This window comes from Pleurodeles waltl, chromosome 1_1 (assembly GCF_031143425.1).
Source record: "Pleurodeles waltl isolate 20211129_DDA chromosome 1_1, aPleWal1.hap1.20221129, whole genome shotgun sequence".
In the NCBI taxonomy this organism is placed as follows: domain Eukaryota; kingdom Metazoa; phylum Chordata; class Amphibia; order Caudata; family Salamandridae; genus Pleurodeles; species Pleurodeles waltl.
The window spans coordinates 811,151,132-811,173,369 of record NC_090436.1 but is presented as its reverse complement, the minus strand read 5'-3'; the positions used below and the strand labels follow the sequence as shown (position 1 = coordinate 811,173,369).

Sequence of the window (22,238 nt, the reverse complement as noted above, 5' to 3'; positions counted from 1 at the left end):
AGATCTTATTACTATCCATAGGAACCCTTTTAGTAATCCTATAATAACTTATTGAGAAAAACACAAAGTTCTAAACCCAGGCCTTGCATTTTGCATGCAACCCTTGATGCTGATTCGTAGCTCACTCTACTCTAGAAGCACTACAACTAATGAACTGCAAGTAATAAAATGACCACTATCAAAAGGAGTAACCCGCTTACCAATCTACGTCAAATAAAATCTTTGAACTGCACGTTACACAGTGTGCTTTGCGGAAGGCACATTAACCTGCTATGCTACATTAGGAGTTAAAACTGACTGGACAAAGCACACATCTCTCCAGCAAGTGTATTAGGGACCAGAGATATCTTACCGTTATTATTCCCCCCCCCCACCCCCAAAATTGCTGAACCCACAAAGGTCTCTCCGGCACGTGCCTTAACCCAGTAGGATATTTTAAACTGCAGCCTCTTTGTGACCAATTAACTAAGCCACAACTGATTTACTGTCAAGTTTCTGCTTTTTGCCAATTTATTGCAGCATTTAAAAAAAAAAAAAACATATATTGACTGTCAGACTCCATTTTCATGACTCTACCCCCTCGTGACTCACTCCGTTTCCGCTGCCACTCTCTGACCCCCAATTTGCACTGTACTTTTTTGCAATTTCACCACTGATGGGAGCTGGAAAATGAGTCGTAGGGGTACCTTTACACATATATATTTTTTCACTGACTGAATTTTACTTATGGTGACGCGTCAGTGGTGTCATATCACCCAGGCAGTTATGTGATGAGACTTTGATGTCTGGCTCTGAGTGCATGCTTTTAAATTCTTCAGATACATGCATCGGAATTCTTCTGACCTGCATTAATGTTTTTTTCAGGCCTTCACCCGTAGGAGAAACAAAAAAAGTGCCAGCTGGAAGAAAAGAGTGCTGGTGCCGCCCACCACCTCAAATTAAGCACTTGGATATTTTTGTTAATGAATAGTAACATAAACTGACATAATTTTCAAAATTACAAAAGTTTGTGCAATATAATTAATTCCATTTTTAATTTTCTTTTCAGGGAACACCAGCCATGCGCCGATCACTTGTTCCTCAGCTGCGTTCTGGGAAATTTAACGTACTTCTAACTACTTATGAGTACATAATAAAAGACAAACACATCCTTGCTAAGGTAAATATTATTTTTCCTGTAGATGGCTTTAATATTTTGTGCTTATTACTTGGTGGCAGATTAAAGATAACCTGGTGAGAGGTTTGCCTAAAGTACAATAGTTAAAATGTGCAATTTGCTCTCTGATTAAACATTTCGAAACTAAACCAACCCCTCTTAAGCAGGAGCGCCTTTGAGGATTGATGTTACCCTAAATGAAAGAAAGTTGTTTTTCTTTGCATTTTTATTTTTTATTTGTTTTTTCCTACATATTTACTTCCTGTTAAATGCATAACGTTTTCTGTAACCCTGGTATGATTTACATGTTATGCATCCTTTAATTATAAGTTAAAGTAATAAAAAAATGAATAAGAGACACAGTTAACATTCTGTGTAGTGATAATCACATTAAAGTGCATAGATGAACCATCCCATTAATTTAGGAAGCCTTGGCAATGCCAATAGATGTGACCTTGGAAAGCTTGTGTAATGCTAGATATTATTACATATATGTTTATATACTGTATATATATATATGTATATATATATATATGTTCAATGGCATGTGTAGCTGCTTATACACATGCTGTGCATTATTCTGCCATCTAGTGTTGGGCTCGGAGTGTTACAAGTTGTTTTTCTTCGAAGAAGTGTTTTCGAGTCACGGGATCGAGTGACTCCTCCTCTTCAGTTCCATTGCGCATGTGAATCAACTCCATTGTTAGATTGTTTTCTTTCCACCGTCTGGTTCAGACGTGTTTCCTCTTGCTCTGAGATTTCGATTCGGAAAACTTTGAAAACCTCTCTTTTTGTCGGTATTGTATCGATCGGGTTTACATCTTCCATCGACACACCGGTACTGTCGGAAAAAACTACTTTATTCACCCTCTGGGGTGACCGCGTGGAAGCATCATGGATCGGACTCCGTTCCGGTTCTGTCCTCAGTGCCACGTGAAATACCCATATACAGACCAGCATCTGGTTTGCAATCTTTGCCTTTACCGGATCATCGGGAAAAGAATTGGGAAGCCTGTTGATCCTTCCCAGCGAAAAAGACTCTTTGAGACAGGAAGGCACGAATACTCGAAATGGCATTGAGAAGCAGTGAACATCTCGATGTGGCGGAGTAAGAACTGCTGCAAACAGCGGTCTCGGTTCGAGATTCCGAATCCGATCAGGAATCAGAAGAAGACCGACCAGTCACAGCAGGACAGCATGTGAGTACACCCGCCCCTGTACCTTCACAAAAGCAAAAACCTAAGGCCTTGGGTACGCCACTGCCAGAAGGCCATGGCTCGGCCCGAAAAGTCTACCGATGACCAACTTGCCAGTTTGGAACCGAAAAAGGCCACTCCTCCCAAATCATCGGAGGCAACAAAGAGCTCTGTGTCTGATTCCAGCAAACATCATTTTTCGGAGTCGAAAATTAAAAAATCACTTTCGGAACCAAAATCATCGACAGTATAATCTTTTTCGATCCTGAAAAAGCCAGCTTTGGAGCCGAAAGGGCCAGCATACACAGAGACACAGAGGAACATGGACTTTCAGAAAGACTTAAAGCCACAAGACCTCTGAAGAGGAGTATCGAGTACAACCAATACTTGAAGTTATGGATGAAAGGCAGTCCAGGATACGCATCCATAAGGAAACAGGCAGAATTCAGACAGCACCACCTCTAAAAATAAAGAGAAAGCTAGCTTTTCAGGCGGAATTGGACACTATGCAGCCTCCAGCAAAAGTGCCAAAGCAGAAGGAGAAACCACCACCACCTCCTCAATCTTCTCCTCCTCACTCTACACACCTACCTACCTCTCCTCCTACTGGTCATACACCAGTGCAGTCACCCACTCACTCTTTTGACTCACAACAAGACAATGTGGATCCATGGGACCTTTATGATCAATGTAGGAAGTTGGCTCTGTATGTACTATTTCAAAGTAAGAAATAGCATGCACAGAGTCCAAGGGTTCCCCTTAGAGGTAAGATAGTGGCAAAAAGAGATAATTCTAATGCTCTATTTTGTGGTAGTGTGGTTGAGCAGTAGACTTATCAGAGGGTAGTGTTAAGCATTTGTTGTACACACACAGGCAATAAATGGGGAACACACACTCAAAGACAATTCCAGGCCAATAGATTTTTATATAGAAAAATATATTTTCTTAGTTTATTTTAAGAACCACAGGTTCAAGATTTACAAGTAATACTGCAAATGAACGGTATTTCACTTAGGAACTTTAGGAACTTTGAATTAGCAAAATAGCATATACAGTTTTCACACAAATGGCAATAAGCTATTTTAAAACTAGACAGTGCAATTTTCAACAGTTCCTGGGGGAGGTAAGTGTTTGTTAGTTTTTCAGGTAAGTAAACCACCTACAGGGTTCAAAGTTGGGTCCAAGGTAGCCCACCGTTGGGGGTTCAGGGCAACCCCAAAGTTACCACACCAGCAGCTCGGGGCCGGTCAGGTGCAGAGGTCAAAGTGGTGCCCAAAACGCATAGGCTTCAATGGAGAAGGGGGTGCCCCGGTTCCAGTCTGCCAACAGGTAAGTACCCGCGTCTTCGGAGGGCAGACCAGGGGGGTTTTGTAGGGCACCGGGGGGGACACAAGTCAGCACAAAAAGGACACCCTCAGCGGCGCGGGGGCGGCCAGGTGCAGTGTGTAAACAGGCGTCGGGTTTGCAATGTCGTTCAATGGGAGACCTAGAGGTCTCTTCAGCGATGCAGGCAAGGGGGGGGGCTCCTCGGGGTAGCCACCACCTGGGCAAGGGAGAGGGCCTCCTGGGTGTCACTCCTACACTGGAGGTCGGATCCTTCAGATCCTGGGGGCTGCAGGTGCAGTGTCCTTACCAGGCGTCGGGTTCTTAGAAGCAGGCAGTCGCGGTCAGGGGGAGCCTCTGGATTCCCTCTGCAGGCGTTGCTGTGGGGGGTCAGGGGGGTCAACTCTGGCTACTCACAGGCTCGCAGTCGCCGGGGAGTCCTCCCTGTAGTGTTGGTTCTCCACAAGTCGAGCCGGGGGCGTCGGGTGCAGAGTGCAAAGTCTCACGCTTCTGGCGGGAAACGTGTGTTCTTTAAAAGTTGCTTCTTTGTTGCAAAGATGTTTCTTCTTCGGAGCAGAGCCGCTTTCCTCAGGAGTTCTTGGTCCTTTTAGATGCAGGGTAGTCCTCTGAGGCTTCAGAGGTCGCTGGACCCTGTGGAACGCGTTGCTGTTGCAGTTTTTCTTGAAGTGGGGAGACAGGCCGGTAGAGCTGGGGGCCAAAGCAGTTGGTGTCTCAGTCTTCTCTGCAGGTTTTTCAGCTCAGCAGTCCTTCCTCGTCTTAGGTTGCAGGAATCTAGTTACCTAGGTTCTGGGAGCCCCTAAATACTCGATTTTACGGGTGTGTTTAGGTCTGGGGGGTTAGTAGCCAATGGCTACTAGCCCTTTGGGTGGCTACACCCTCTTTGTGCCTCCTCCCTGAGGGGAGGGGGGCACATCCCTAATACCATTGGGGGAATCCTCCATCTGCAAGATGGAGGATTTCTAAAAGTCAGAGTCACCTCAGCTCAGGACACCTTAGGGGCTGTCCTGATGGCCAGTGACTCCTCCTTGTTTTTCTCATTATCTCCTCCGGCCTTGCCGCCAAAAGTGGGGCCGTGGCCGGAGGGGGCGGGCAACTCCACTAGCTGGAGTGCCCTGGGGTGCTGTAACAAAGGGGGTGAGCCTTTGAGGCTCACCGCCAGGTGTTACAGTTCCTGCAGGGGGAGGTGAGAAGCACCTCCACCCAGTACAGGATTTGTTACTAGCCACAGAGTGACAAAGGCACTCTCCCCATGTGGCCAGCAACATGTCTGGTGTGTGGCAGGCTGCGAAAACTAGTCAGCCCACACTGGAAGTCGGGTATGGTTTCAGGGGGCATATCTAAGATGCCCTCTGGGGTGTATTTCACAATAAAATGTACACTGGCATCAGTGTGCATTTATTGTGCTGAGAAGTTTGATACCAAACTTCCCAGTTTTCAGTGTAGCCATTATGGTGCTGTGGAGTTCGTGCATGACAGACTCCCAGACCATATACTCTTATGGCTACCCTGCACTTACAATGTCTAAGGTTTTGCTTAGGCACTGTAGGGGGCAAAGTGCTCATTCACTTATGCCCTCACCTTTGGTATAGTGCACCCTGCCTTAGGGCTGTAAGGCCTGCTAGAGGGCTGACTTATCTATGCCTATAGGCAGTGTGAGGTTGGCATGGCACCCTGAGGGGAGTGCCATGTCGACTTAGTCATTTTCTCCCCACCAGCACACACAAGCTGGCAAGCAAGTGTGTATGTGCTGAGCGAGGGGTCCCCAGGGTGGCATAAGATATGCTGCAGCCCTTAGAGACCTTCCCTGGCATCAGGGCCCTTGGTACCAGGGGTACCAGTTACAAGGGACTTACCTGGATGCCAGGTTGTGCCAATTGTGGAAACAAAGGTACAGGTTAGGGAAAGAACACTGGTGCTGGGGCCTGGTTAGCAGGCCTCACACACTTTCAAATCATAACTTGGCATCAGCAAAGGCAAAAAGTCAGGGAGTAACCATGCAAAGGAGGCAGTTCCTTACAGTCACCATGCATACAGACCCCCTAGAAGAGGATTTTTTATTTAACACCCTATCCTCGACACACTCGAAATATCAATGCCTTACCATGCTCCCAGGCATGCTAAAACATGCATATCAGATATTTAGTGAACCTGTTAAGGCATGTATAATAACACCCAGAATAGAGAAAAAAAATAAACTTCCACCCGCTGATCCTGATTACATCACCCATCAGGTACCTCCAGATTCTGTAGTCGTTAGCGCTGCCAGAAAAAGAGCAGTCAGTCAGTCATCCGGAGATGCGCCCCCACCTGATAAGGAGAGCAGGAAATTAGATGCTGCAGGGAAACGAGTTGCATCCCAGGCAGCAAATCAGTGGAGTATAGCCACCTCACAAGCACTGTTAGCTTACTATGACAGAGCCCACTGGGACGAGATGCAAGACATAATCCAGCATCTCCCCAAAGAAGACCAAAAGAGGGCACAACAAGTAGTGGAAGAAGGGCAAGCCTTTACTAACAATCAAATTCGATCTGCCCTAGACGCAGCAGATACTACTGCTAGAAGTGTCAATATTGCAGTCACAATACGCAGACTTGCATGGCTCAGATCTTCTGGATTTAAACCAGAAATACAGCAGGCTGTGTTCAATATACCATTCGATAAAAAACATCTTTTTGGGCCAGAAGTTGACATACAGGGGATCCTTTCGGAAACCTCAGTTTTGAGGTGGATTCAGACCACAGACAACAGAGGCATCTAAATCACAGGCAAAGCCAACCTACCTTCCACAATACCAACAAGGTGGTTTTAGGGGCACATATAGAGGACAGTACCCCAGAAATAGAGGGAAATTTCAGACCTCAAAGCAACCTCCACAGCACCCTAAACAGTGACTTATCTCATTCCCTTCCACTCCACACCTCTCCTGTGGGGGGGGGGGGGAGGGAGGAGACTACAACAGTTCCACACAAATTGGCAAAACGTTACCACAGACAATTGGGTACTATCAATTAACCGCAATGGCTAGTGCCTAGAATTGATACACACTGCGCCAAATATTCCACCAAGATCACACAAACTATCCACAGAACACATCAGTCTGTTACAAGAAGAGGTCCAATCTCCACTACTCAAACAAGCAATAGAATTGGTACCACAATCTCAAATAGAGACAGGAGTTTACTCACTATATTTTCTAATTCCCAAAGATGGCACCCTCAGGCCAATATTAGATCTCAGGTCCCTCAATCTTTACATCCTGTCAGAACATTTTCACATGGTAACTCTACAGGATGTCATCCCACTACTACAAAAACACGATTTGATGACAGCATTAGACCTCAAAGATGCGTATTTCCATATACCCATCCATCCTGCACACAGAAAATATCTCAGGTTTGTCATTTAAGGAAAGCACTATCAGTTCAAAGTGTTGCCCTTTGGAATAACAACAGCTCCAAGGGTATTCACAAATTGCCTAGCGGTAGTCCCAGCCTACCTAAGAAGACAACATATACATGTCTTTCCGTATCTAGACGATTGGCTACTAAAATCAAACAGTCATACGCGATGCCAAAATCATACGCGTTATGTAATACAAACCTTGCACACACTAGGGTTCTCAATAAACTACCAAAAATCACATCTACAACCAGCACAAATACAACAGCATTTGGGTGCAATACTAAATACTCAGCAAGCGCTAGCATGTCCAAATACACAAAGGATACAAGCTTTCTAAAATGTAATCACACAAATACAAACAAATCAACGATACACTGTCAGATTTGTCATTAAAATTTTAGGGATGATGGCTTCATGTATTGCAATTGTTCTACACGCAAGACTCAACATGCGGCCCTTACAACAGTGCCTTGCACAACAATGGTCACAGGCACACGGTCAACTTCAGGATCTAGTCTTGATAGACCGCCAAACATGCATGTCCCTTCAGTGGTGGAGTTCCACAAATCTAAGCAAAGGGGGGCCATTTCAAGACCTTGTGCCTCAGACCATGATTACAACAGATGCATCAATGATTGGTTGGGGAGCTCACCTCACCAGTCACAACATTCAAGGCCAATGGGATGCCAAACACAAACAGCTACACATAAATCACTTGGAGCTGTTAGCTGTCTTCTTAGCACTCAAAGCTTTTCAACCTTTTCTCACATAGAAGAATGTTGTTATCAAACCAGACATGACAACCATGTATTACCTAAACAAACAGGGAGGGACACATTCATCCCAACTCTCTCGTCTAGCCCAGAAAATTTGGAAATGGGCAATCCACAACCAAATTCACCTGTTAGCACAATACATTCCAGGGATAGACAATCAATTAGTGGATATCCTCAGCAGAAATCACCAACAAACACACGAATGGGAGATTCATCCTCAAGTACTTCAAAAATACTTTCAACAATGGGGAACGCCAAACATAGACCTGTTCGCCCACAAGCAAAAACACAAAATGCCAAAACTTTGCATCCAGACACCCACATCCCCTATTCAAGGACAATGCTCTAGGGATCAATTGGTCAGAGATATTTGCTTATGCTTTTCCCCCTCTCCCACTCATTCCGTTTCTAGTCAACAAGTTGCGTCAAACTTAACTCAACATGATATTCATAGCACCAACATGGGCATGTCAACCGTGGTACACACCATCATTAGACCTGTCTGTAGTACCACACTCCAAACTCCCAGGCAGACCAGATCTGTTGACACAAAACAAAGGACAAATCAGGCACCCAAATCCCAAGACACTCAATCAAGCAATTTGGCTCCTGGGATCATAGAGTTTGTATATTTACAACTCGCATCAGAATGAATGGAAGCTATTAAAAAAGCATGATAACCCACTACTAGACAGTGTTGTGCAAACAAATGGAAAAAGATTTGTATATTACTGTCAATCTAAACATATTGACCCTCTTACAGCATCAATACAAGACATTGTATGCTATCTACTTCATTTACAAAAATCAAATTTAGCATTCTCTTCCATAACAATTCATCATACTGCAATGTCAGCATATATACAAAATATACAGCACAGCTCCTTATTTAGAGTTCCTTTCATTAAAGCTTTCATGAAAGGTTAAAAAAGCCTCATTCCACCCAGGTCACCTCCAGTCCCCTCTTGGAACTTAAATATGGTGCTTACATGACTTATGGGACCACCATTTGAATCCATGCACTCCTGCCAAATGCAATTCTTAACATGGAAGGTTGCCTTCCTAGTGGCAATTACTTCTTTAAGAAGAGTAAGTGAAATCCAAGCCTTTACTCTTGAAGAACCGTTCTTCCAAGTACACAAGCATAAAGTTGTACTAAGAACAAACCCAAAATTTCTTCCAGAGGTCGTATCACCATTTCATATAAATCAAACAGTGGAACTGCTAGTCTTCTTCCCACAGCCAGATTCTGTGACAGAAAGAGCTCTGCATACATTAGACATCAAAAGAGCTTTAATGTACTATATATACAGAACTAAACCATTCAGAAAGACTAAACAACTATTTGTAGCTTTCCAAAAACCTCATACAGGCAATCCCATATCAAAACAAGGTTTAGCAAAATGGATTGTAAGATGCATCCAATTGCTACATTAAAGCCAAAAGACAACTCTTTGTTACTCCTAAAGCACATTCTACAAGGAAAAAAGGTGCTACAATGGCTTTTTTATGCAATATACCAATGGCTGAAATATGTAAAGCAGCCACTTGGTCAACACCACATACCTTCACTAAACACTACTGTGTAGACATTTTATCACGACAACAAGCTACAGTGGGCCAAGCGGTACTACGAACATTATTTCAAACAACTTCAACTCCTACAGGCTAACCACTGCTCATTTATGGGAGGGCAAACTGCTTTGTAGTCAATGCACAACATGTGTATCTGCAGCTTCACATGCCATTGAACGGAAAATGTCACTTACCCAGTGTATATCTGTTCGCCACACGTTCCGCTGCAGATTCACATGCACCCTCCCACCTCCACCGGGAGCCTGTAGTCGTTTAAGTTACAAACATTTGTACATATGTGTATACATTAATATTAGCATGGACATCTTTTACTCTGTACCTATGTACCCTATCACTCCTTCCTTTACCCTCTGCGGGAAAACAATCTAACAATGGAGTCGATGCCCTTTCGCAATGGAACCGAGGATTAGGAGTCACTCGATCCTGTGACTCGAAAACACTTCTTCAAAGAAAAACAACTTGTAACACTCCGAGCCCAACACTAGATGGCAGAATAATGCACAGCATATGAATCTGCAGCGGAACATGCCACGAATAGATGTACACTGGATAAGTGACATTTTCCATATGTACTGGCGATCACAAGTAGTTAGTTATACTTAGGACCTAGTTAGCATAGGAAAAGCGTTTTTTGACTTGGCTATATCCTTGGCACATTTGACTAATCTTCATGAAGTTCTCTTAAAAAAAAAAAAAAGTGTCTTCTAGGGTCTTGTTACACATGGGAAATTTCGGGCGATCTGTCAAACGGTGGCAGAAAAAAAGGAGGGGGGGTCAAAAAAGTTTGTTTCCCATGTTAATTCCCATATGGTCTTGAGACACGCCTACAGCCTAATGATTCCAAATCTGTCAGGAAGCTAGATCTTGGTGCGCAGATTGTGCTTTTTGTATGGTGTAAATCCATTCAGTAGTTTCAGAGATACTAAAGGAAAAAGAAATATAGATATCTAGAGATGGATGCCCCGCGTATCATAGAGATCTCGTGCTGAGATCTGATAGGCTGCCAACACTCAACCATTTTGGGACTCTGCTTCAGTCGAGTCTTTAAAAAAAAAAAAAAGAGGGGGCAGGATAAAAATTCCCTAACCCCCTAACCTTGGTACTGGGGACTCTCCCCGAGATCCCGCTAGAGTAATAAATTACATATTTTTTTAACGTTTTTTGACAAAATCTGCAATGGATCCATAGATTTTGCTGAAATAAAAAAAAGAAAAAGCACGGTCTCCTGCGCTTCTTTTTATTTTTGCCTACAGATGGGCCAGGTCCCGGGGGCATGCCTAATATAATAATTAAGGAGTGGGGTGCATGAGGCCCCCTCCTAGGGCTCATTAAAAAAAAAAAAAAACGGGACCACCACCTTCCTGGGGCTATAAATAAAAAAATTGTTGTGGCGCAGTCCCCTGGGTCCATCACCTCCCCGGGGCTACATATACTAAAAATATATAGGGGGCCACGAGGACCTCTGGCCCCGGAGCCCACCACCTCCCAAAGGCCAATAACTATTTTTAAAAGAAGGATGGGGGGGCCGCGCAGCCATCCCACTGGCCATATATAAGACCCTGGGACCACCACCTCTTAAGGGCCGGCCCATGCTAAAGATAGGGCGGCCACACCCCAGGACTGGCTCTTGCCTTCTCCTGAGTTGCATACCCTCAGGAAATTGCTGATTGTTTTTGCTTGACAGGAGATGTGACAGCTGCCAAAATGCTCCTGATTGCTAGAAGCAGTTCCAGAGTTACTTAATGTAAAAAATAAATAAAAAAAAAACACATGGAAATTCACTGAAAAAACCTATAGGTTCCAGGGTCGTTATAGTTAGGAAATAGTATTAAAAAAAAACATAGAAATTCACTTAGAAAACCAAAGGTTACAGGGATGTCATATTTAGGCTCACATTTCAAACGTACAAAGCCATAGAAATTCAGATGTTACAGTTATTTTAAGTTATTATACCTCGTGCCCTTAGGTAACTATAACTCGCGCCCTCACCGTGCACTGCTAATCAACCCAGATATTACAGCACTGATGACATCTTTTAAAACATCATTGATAATATCACTACCATTTGCAGTATCATTATTGATGAGAAAACTGTGCATGGCGGGAAGGCAAGTTATAGTTACCTTAATGCACGAATTATAGTTACTTGAAAAAACTCTAACAGCTGAATTTCTATGGTTGTGTACATTTGAAATGTGAGCCTAACTTGAACGTTCCTGTAACCTTTATGTTTTTTAGAGAATATGATGTATAAGTTGATATATGTATGTGTATAAAAATATATATATATGTTCGATGGCATGTGTAGCTGCAGATACACATGCTGTGCATTATCCTGCCATCTAGTGTTGGGCTCGGAGTGTTACAAGTTGTTTTTCTTTAAAGAAGACTTTTCGAGTCACGAGACCGAGGGACTCCTCCCATTTTGGCTCCATTGCACATGGACGTCGACTCCATCTTAGATTGTTTTCTTTCCGCCATTGGGTTCGGACATGTTCCTCTTTGCTCGGTGTTTCGGTTCGGAAAAGTTAGTTAACAATCGGAAAATTTGACGGTATTGTTTGCGCTCGGTATCGGGTTAGCAATAACACATTGACACCGAAGAAAAGAAGAGCTCCGGCAGCCCTTCGGGGCTTCCACTCCCCGGCGGGGCCTCATCGGCCCGACCGCGTGTGTCTTCAAGGCTCATGGAACGGACCCCATTCCGCTTCTGCCCCAAATGCCACGCTAAGTATCCTTATACAGACCAGCATTTGGTCTGTAATTTGTGTTTGTCCCCCGAACACAAAGAGGATACCTGCGAGGCCTGTCGGGCATTTCGGTCGAAGAAGACGCTAAGGGACCGGAGAGCTCGAAGGCTTCAAATGGCGTCGACGCTGGCTGGATCTCACGACGTCGAAGAAGAGGAGACATTCTCCATTCCTGATTCGGACTCGGACGAGCCCGAGAGTGAGCAGCCGGCGAGGCAACAAACCGTGAGTACAACAGCCCCGGCCAAAACTCACTCAAAAATTATGAATGCCCAGGGGACGCCACCGCCATCAGGCCATGGCTTTACCCGTAAGCACGGTGACCAAGCATCGGCACCGAAAAAGGGCACACACCAGCCAAAGACATCCGACTCCGGTCGAGATACCGGCACAGAGTATACTCGACACCGAGATACCGGCACTGACCAAACTCGGCACCGAGATACCGGCTCCGACCAAACTCGGCATCGAGAGATCGGCACCCCGAAACCTAAAAAAGTTGCTTCGGAGCCGAAAAAGACTGCTGAAAAGGTTTCGGTGCCGAAACATCCAGCCTCGGAGCCAAAACAAAGCTCCTATACTGAAGAACAAGGCCTTTCCTCACAACTACAAGGCCATAAATTTGGACAAGAGCTAGAGATGGGAGAGCCAGACTATACACAGAGGAGGCTCCATATACAGAAGGACACAGGGAAAATAAGAACTCTTCCCCCAACTAAAATGAAGCGGAAACTAGCTTTTCATGAAACAGAAAAGCAGCCAAAAGCAAAGGTGGCTAAAGAAAAAACACCACCACTTTTTTCACCACAGCCATCGCCAGCACACTCACCACAACTGTCCCCAATTGCAACACCCCCAATGATGCAATCACCAATGCACACAGGGATGAGCCAAGATGAACCAGATGCATGGGATCTGTACGATGCACCAGTATCTGATATTAGTCCGGAATGCTACCCGGCAAGACCACCAGAAGACAGCACTGCTTACATGCAGGTGGTCTCCAGAGCAGCTATTTTTCATAACGTAGCACTGCATGCCGAGCCTATAGAGGATGACTTTTTATTCAATGCCCTGTCATCAACACATAGCCAATACCAAAGTTTGCCTATGTTGCCAGGCATGTTAAAACACGCTAAACAGGTGTTTCAAGACCCAGTCAAAGGCAGAGCCATTACACCTAGGGTCGAGAAAAAGTACAAACCTCCCCCTATGGACCCTGTGTACATAACGCAACAGCTAACTCGTGACTCAGTGGTAGTAGGAGCAGCCCGGAAAAGGGCAAACTCACAGACTTCTGGGGATGCACCACCACCCGACAAGGGAAGTCGGAAGTTCGATGCAGAAGGGAAAAGAGTGGCAGCACAAGCAGCCAATCAATGGCGAATTGCCAATTCGCAAGCTTTATTGGCAATATACGACAGGGCACATTGGGACGAAATGCAACATTTCATTGAACACCTTCCCAAAGAGTTTCAGAAGCGTGCCCAACAGGTTGTGGAGGAGGGCCAAAGTATCTCCAACAACCAAATAAGATCTGCAATGGACTCAGCAGACACAGCTGCCAGAACAGTAAACACAGCAGTTACCATTCGGAGACACGCATGGCTACGCACCTCCGGATTTAAGCCAGAGATCCAGCAGGCTGTGCTGAATATGCCTTTTAATGGACAACAACTGTTTGGGCCGGAGGTGGACACAGCTATAGAAAAGCTAAAGAAAGACACTGATACGGCCAAGGCTATGGGCGCGCTCTACTCTCCACACAGCAGAGGCACCTTTAGGAAGCCACACTTTAAAGGGGGGGTTTCGGGTGCACAGAGCCTTCCACCTCACAGGCTAGACCCACATACCAGGGCCAATACCAGAGAGGAGGCTTTCGGGGACAATATAGGGGTGGACAGTTCCCTAAAACAAGAGGGAAATTCCAAAGCCCAAAATCCCCACAAACTAAACAGTGACTCCAACGTCACAAATCCCCAACACATAACACCAGTGGGGGGGAGACTCGCAGATTATTACCAAAATTGGAAACACATAACTACGGACTTGTGGGTCCTAGACATTATCCAACATGGTTATTGCATAGAATTCCTACAATTACCACCAAATGTGCCTCTAAAAGCGCACAACATGTCCAAACAGCACTTGGATCTATTACAACTAGAAGTCCAAGCATTGTTACAAAAAGATGCAATAGAACTAGTATCCAAACATCAGAAAGGAACAGGTGTTTACTCCCTGTATTTCCTAATACCAAAAAAAGACAAAACACTGAGACCCATTTTAGATCTCAGAACACTAAATCTTTACATCAAATCAGATCACTTTCACATGGTGACACTTCAAGACGTGATTCCCTTGCTCAAACAACAAGACTACATGTCAACATTAGATCTCAAGGATGCTTACTTCCACATACCCATACATCCTTCACACAGGAAATAATTAAGATTTGTAATCCAAGGAGTACGTTACCAGTTCAAAGTGTTACCGTTCTGGATAACAACATCACCAAGAGTATTCACGAAATGCCTTGCGGTAGTAGCTGCACATATCAGGAGACAGCATATACACGTATTCCCTTACCTAGACTACTTGTTAATAAAAACCAGCACTCCGCAACAGTGTCTTCAACACACAGAATACGTCATAGAAACCCTTCACAAGTTAGGGTTCTCAATAAACTACCAAAAATTACATTTACAACCGTGTCAAATACAACAATACTTAGGAGCAACAATCAACACACAAAAAGGGATTGCCACTCCAAGTCCACAAAGGGTACAAGCATTCCAAAACGTAATACTAAACATGCACCCAAACCAACACTATCAAGTAAGGTTTGTGATGAAACTTCTAGGCATGATGTCTTCATGCATAGCCATTGTCCCAAACGCAAGACTACACATGCGGCCCTTACAACAGTGCCTAGCAACACAATGGACACAAGCACAGGGTCAACTTCAAGATCTAGTGTTGATAAACCGCCAAACATACTCCTCGCTTCAGTGGTGGAATCCTATAAATTTAAACCAAGGGCGGCCATTCCAAGACCCTGCGCCCCAATACGTAATCACAACAGATGCTTCCATGATAGGGTGGGGAGCACACCTCAACCAGCACTGCATACAGGGACAATTGGACGCTCATCAAAGCCAGCTTCATATAAATTATCTAGAACCACTAGCAGTGTTTCTAGCATTGAAAGCATTTCAACCGTTAATAGCACACAAACACATTCTTGTCAAAACAGACAACATGACAACAATGTATTACCTAAACAAACAGGGAGGGACACACTCATCACAGCTGTGTCTCTTAGCACAAAAGATTTGGCACTGGGCGATTCACAATCACATTCGCCTAATAGCACAGTACATCCCAGGAATTCAAAACCAGTTAGCCGACAATCTCAGTCGAGCTCACCAACAAATCCACGAATGGGAAATTCATCCCCAGTTACTACAAACTTACTTTCAAAACTGGGGAACACCACTAATAGACCTATTCGCAACAAAAGAAAACGCAAAATACCAAAACTTCGCGTCCAGGTACCTGCACCCTCGCTCCAAGGGCAATGCGTTATGGATGAGTTGGTCAGGGATATTTGCATATACTTTTCCCCCTCTCCCACTCCTTCTGTATCTAGTAAACAAATTGAGTCAAAACAAACTCAAACTAATACTAATAGCACCAACTTGGGCTCGCCAACCATGGTACACGACACTACTAGACCTGTCAGTAGTACCTCATATAAAACTACCAAACAGACCACATCTGTTAACTCAACACAAACAACAGATCAGACACCCGAATCCAGCATCGCTCAATCTAGCAATCTGGCTCCTGAAGTCTTAGAATTTGGACATTTAGACCTTACACAAGAATGTATGGAGGTCATTAAACAAGCTAGGAAACCTACTACAAGACATTGTTACGCAAATAAATGGAAAAGATTTGTTTATTACTGCCATAATAATCAAATTCAACCACTACATGCGTCCACAAAAAACATTGTAAGCTTCTTATTACACTTACAAAAATCAAAGCTAGCTTTTTCATCTATTAAAATACATCTCACAGCAATATCTGCCTATCTGCAGATTACACATTCAACATCACTTTTTAGAATCCCAGTCATAAGAGCATTTATGGAGGGTCTAAAGAGAATCATACCCCCAAGAACACCACCAGTTCCCTCATGGAACCTCAATATTGTATTAACACGACTCATGGGTCCACCATTTGAACCCATGCACTCTTGTGAGATGCAATACTTAACCTGGAAAGTAGCCTTCCTAATAGCTCTCACATCTCTTAGAAGAGTAAGTGAAATACAAGCATTTACCATACAAGAACCCTTTATACAAATACACAAACATAAAGTGGTTCTTCGCACAAATCCAAAGTTTTTACCAAAAGTTATATCACCGTTCCACCTAAATCAAACTGTGGAACTCCCAGTCTTTTTTCCACAACCAGACTCAGTAGCCGAAAGGGCATTACATACATTAGACATCAAAAGGGCACTAATGTATTACATTGATAGAACAAAACAATTTCGCAAAACAAAACAATTGTTTGTAGCCTTTCAAAAACCTCATGCAGGAAATCCTATATCCAAACAAGGCATTGCCAGATGGATAGTTAAGTGTATTCAAACTTGCTATGTTAAAGCAAATAGAGAACTGCCTTTTACACCAAAGGCACACTCCACTAGGAAAAAAAGGCGCCACAATGGCCTTTCTAGGAAATATACCTATGACAGAAATTTGTAAGGCAGCGACATGGTTTACGCCTCATACATTCACAAAACATTACTGTGTGGATGTGTTAACAACACAACAAGCCACAGTAGGATAGGCAGTATTACGAACATTATTTCAAACAACTTCAACTCCTACAGGCTAAACCACCGCTTTTGGGGAGATAACTGCTTACTAGTCTACGCACAGCATGTGTATCTGCAGCTACACATGCCATTGAATGGAAAATGTCACTTACCCAGTGTACATCTGTTCGTGGCATGAGACGCTGCAGATTCACATGCGCCCTCCCGCCTCCCCGGGAGGCTGTAGCCTTTGTAAGTCTATCAGAATTATATATATTACATGTTAATAAAACTTGTACATTTGTCAATTTGTAAATATAAATCACTTTTAGACACATTATGTACATACATACTTACTCCATTGCATGGGCACTATTACTATATACACAACTCCTACCTCACCCTCTGCGGGAAAAACAATCTAAGATGGAGTCGACGCCCATGCGCATTGGAGCCGAAATGGGAGGAGTCCCTCGGTCTAGTGACTCGAAAAGACTTCTTCGAAGAAAAACAACTTGTAACACTCCGAGCCCAACACTAGATGGCAGGATAATGCACAGCATGTGAATCTGCAGCGTCTCATGCCACAAACAGATGTACACTGGGTAAGTGACATTTTCCATTGAAAGCATATGCTCAATTTTAAAATGACAAAAATGTCACCTATACTTGGTGCCAATTTCCGTGCTGTAAAATGTTTTTAAAAAGTGAATCCTTGTATACAATTTAAATATAACGGTACAAGTGCTTAAAAGCTGGCTGTTTTTGTACAACATGTATTTAAACCCCACTTAATTGTTATGCACATCACTGACAGGAAAATATGATTTGTAATGGCACAAACAAATTATTGTATGTGTTTTGAGTGACTGTAATCTAAAGACCCAGTTTAAGCACATAAGTGTAACAAAAAAAAAAGATCAAGAATGGAAATAGAGGAGAGAAAGAACACTGACAAAGTAAAGTTTTGACCTACCAGCCCTGATACTGAAGTGCATTTCTCTTTATATGGACGCACAGTGATCTGGTGAAATGTCATCAGTCACAGAGCAAGAGAGCTAATGGCTGATATAGGCTGACCCTCTGCTGTATTCTGAGGGGCGGGTGAAAGCAAAATATGAATAACAACATTTGAACTGACCAATGGATGAATTGGACTGACCCAAAGTACCTCTATGTCTCTGACAGACAAAACATAGCACATCCTTTGTTTATATCCTCGTGTATCATTCCAAACAAATCCATCCTGAGGTCCTGTCAACATCACTCTACGTCTCAAAGTGCACCTCTTGAGTGTCTGCAGCATTATTATCCCCTCAACATTGCTGGGCCCACTAAAATCTCTCCAGCAAGTTCCTCAACTCAGTAACATAATTTAAACTGCAGCCTCTTTGTGACCAACTAACTAAGCCACTCAGGTTTACTGTCAAGTTTATACTTTTTACCAATTTCTTGCAGCAATTTCTTATTAGAATAAATGCATAAGTAAGTGTCAGCATCTATCTATGGCCCTAATACACCTATGTAGCTGTGAAAAACTATATTCTTGGGCAAGTGCTGCAAATTAGTCCACTTTGTGTATGATTGCCTCCTGTATTTGCCACATGGTAGGTGCCTTACCCATCCACAAATCTGGAGTAGTCTTTCTCATCCATGGTAACTCAATTCTGTTTCTGTCGGCGAAAAACCTGCATAGGTGCTCTCGTGCATCGAATAATTGCCTGTCAACATTTTCCCACCTAGAAGACCTGTCTTCCCTCTCGCAGCATCCCCCCATGAGAGCCTGGTGGTGCAGGCCTCAACATCGAAAGTCAACCCAAGCGTGTTCCTTAACACTGCACGGGAAAGGGAATCCAAGAGGCTGGATACCTTTGGGAAACTCATATTCTCTTCCAGCAGCTTTACTTGTGGTTTATGTATACTGCATGCCTCTTGGGTCGATATTCCAATGTATTGTGCAACTCGATTGCACAGCTGCTTCCTATGGTGCCTAAGGAGGGCCATGCCATCCTCAACAAAGCTTTGGTGGATGGCAGAGGTGCAACGCGAAGTTTGGCATTCGATGTGGACCAGACACCACAGACCCCCTGTATATGGCCATGGCTTCTACTGTAGTGCTGCATTGCCACTCCTGGTTACGGTCCACTGAATTCTCAGGGGGAGGTCCAGTCATTAATGATCGACATGCTTTTCAATAGCTTCCACTTATTTGGTGACAAGGCTGGCACGGCGCTCAAGTGCTTTCACAAGAACAGTGTCACAGCCAGATCACATGGGATTTTCTTATCGACCTGGCTGCAACATCAGTCCTTCCATGCATACCACCTACTTGGAAGGGGCAGCTTTGGACATCTGCAGCACCAGCCATACCCAGTTCTGTCAAGAAATGGGCTGTGAAACCCAAAAAGGACGCAAGAGCCAGCCGCTGTGTGCTGCACAGTCTTCTGTCCTGTTGGCTGTGGCAGCCCCCCAATCCCTTTAGTATTGCTCTTGATCCAGCACAGCCCTCCTGTTGGTGGCAGAATCAGGAATTTATTGAAACACCACAGCCTCTCTCACCATCCCAAGAATGGCTGACTCTGTCTGGAAGTACAGGCTCTTTTGGCCAAAGGAGCCATCTAGAGGGTGTCAGCACCAGAAGTAGGGTGTGATTGTTATTCCTGCTACTTTCGTGTGCCAAAAAAGGACTGAGGCCTCTGCCATGTATTGGAGCTGTGCCCTTCTTTCTGAGGAAAGAGAAATTCAGAATGCTTACATTGGCTCAACTGTTTGGATGTCACACTGTATATTGAACATGATATGCTCCAAACTGTTTAGAAAACCAACTGCATGCAACTCTATTCTTCATGCTACTAGTTCACACCCGAAATCTCACTGAGGCCATCCCATATAGAGAGGCTGTTAGAATACGACGTAACTGTAGCCAACATGTTATTTTTTCGGATGAATTTCAAGGTCTACAACATTGATTATTGTCACATGGTTATACAAAGGCTTTACTAAACAACACAAGCAAGAGAATCCACAAGATCGAACGACACACAATTCTCACTGCTAGGGCCAAAGTTTCACGTATGCCATCTAACAATTTGTCTCTAATTTTTCCATACAATACCATCAGTTCTCAAATTCATAAGATCATACAACAGAACTGGTCACTGTTATTAGATGACAATACATTGAACAAAGGCATTACGAATGTACCGAAGGTGATACATAGTAGAGGAAGGACATTACGTGACCGCATATGCCGTAGCTACATGCCACCATCCACCACCAACCCACGGCTAGGTAACCCCCCCCCAGTGGGTTTTCATAAATGTGGACACTGCAATGTCTGTGGATTTGTTTTGGTCAAAATAGTTACCTTCCAGTACCATCCCAAGGTCTTGCACAAAATTTCCCAATTTATGAATTGTAATACTAAAAACATTGTATACTGCATAATATGCTCTTGCAAACTTATTTTTGTGGGCAGGACTATCAGGCCGTTTAAGGAGAGAATACAGGAACACATTAGGGCTGTTAAAAACAATAATCCTGATTACCCTTTTGCCGTGCACTACAATTCTGCACATGGAACAAGAGAAATTCTGGACATCTCTGCACATGGTATTGATACATTGGGTCTGTGTCCGCAGGTGGTAACAATACTCTAAAGCTTAGACATTTGGAAAGTAAATGGATTCTTAAACTGAGAGCAGTAGAAAAAGGGCTAAACATAGAAAAGGATGTACATGTTTTTCTATAAAGACATATGGAAGTCTCACCATTGTGTTGTTACTTATAGATACCATTATTATGTATTAATCATACACTTTCTGTGTTGTCATTATTTGCTTTGATGCATAACACATTTTTTGTGACATCTAATGTTCAGTTCTTTCTTGTGTCCATCTGCTTCTCTAAATCCTTAATGTACTGTAACTTTCATTATTTTCATCCCTTCCTCTTTGTAAAATCTAATTTGATCCTCAACATCACTATACTTTCCAGGTGATTATTTCTACACTTACTTTCTTATTTGTATGCTTACAGCAATTACTCCACACTACTTCCCATTTTCGCTTTTTTGATTGTGGGTAGTTAGTTTTTTTTATATTCGTATAGGGATTATTCCCAAATACAAAGATGGCAGCACCGTAGGCTTTGTAACAGTGGTGTTTTAACCACTCTGGACTATACCAACAGTTTCCTTTGGTAACAGGTTTAAGATTATAATCCCCTTTTCTGTTTCTATGGCCACAAACAGTCCGCTTTCTATTTCCATGATTTTACTACCTTAAAAAGAAACATGGCGGCACCCCGCGCGCACCGAGATTTGGCGTTTCCTAACAACTTCCGAAGCTTTGACAGATAACTGTGGGATCGGTTGATTAGCTAACTTCGCACGTGGGCAATTTTTAACTACGTTTCAACTGACAAGCTGCTTGGTCAGACAGACCTTTGTGGGGTTAACTCGATGTCTTATAGCTTCAGGGGTTTTCTCATTTTCGTATACCATGCGTGCGTACTCATATACGGTCCATTTTCCCAACAATGAAGAGCCCTTCCGAAACGACTACTGTTATCTATGGGACCAATTAGCCACATTTTTTGACTAAGCAATATGTGGATACTGGACACCTGGGTATTAACTCTTGGTTCACCTCCTTAACAAGTATTTCTTTGCCCGCATTATACCTTTTTTACGGCCCCCAGAAACTCTACCGACCAAATAGCTATACTGATATAACAGTTTTGATTACACACTATTGGGTTTTTGGTTTTTTATGACAAATACTCAAAGTCTTTACTTAACTTCTATAAAATAAAAACTAAATTAATAATATATAATTTTTCTCTCTTTTTTTCACTAATTAGTTATTGTCAGTAATAGGACTATTTGCTCTCTATATTTCTCTCCATGGTTCTTTTCAATCTCTTATAGGCTTATCATGGTCGTGTCAGTTCCATTCAATTTCTATTTGACTCCTACCTAACGTTTTCATTACAGTGCACTAATAGGACATCTTGGTGCAATCGAATTCACCTCCTCAAACCTTTATTAGTTGGAAATTAATTTCCTATTGGATAGGTTCTCCATTTCTCTTTTTTACTTTGTATCACTACATTCTTGTTGCCTCACCGATATGGGCTTTCTGGGGAGTCTCTCACATCACCATCTCTTAGTTGCTCTTATG

The 22,238-nt window shown here is 43.4% G+C and overlaps 1 protein-coding gene across 5 annotated transcripts in view; it reads left to right on the top strand.

Annotated features, from left to right (window-relative positions):
• SMARCA2 (SWI/SNF related BAF chromatin remodeling complex subunit ATPase 2) overlaps positions 1 to 22,238 on the top strand; it is a 1,363,970-nt gene that overhangs the window by 492,578 nt on the left and 849,154 nt on the right. For all 5 annotated transcript variants that reach the window (XM_069228509.1, XM_069228519.1, XM_069228497.1 and 2 more), the window contains one exon: positions 1,049 to 1,159. In XM_069228509.1, the coding sequence (XP_069084610.1) occupies positions 1,049 to 1,159 (111 nt within the window). The remainder of the gene's footprint in view (positions 1 to 1,048; positions 1,160 to 22,238) is intronic.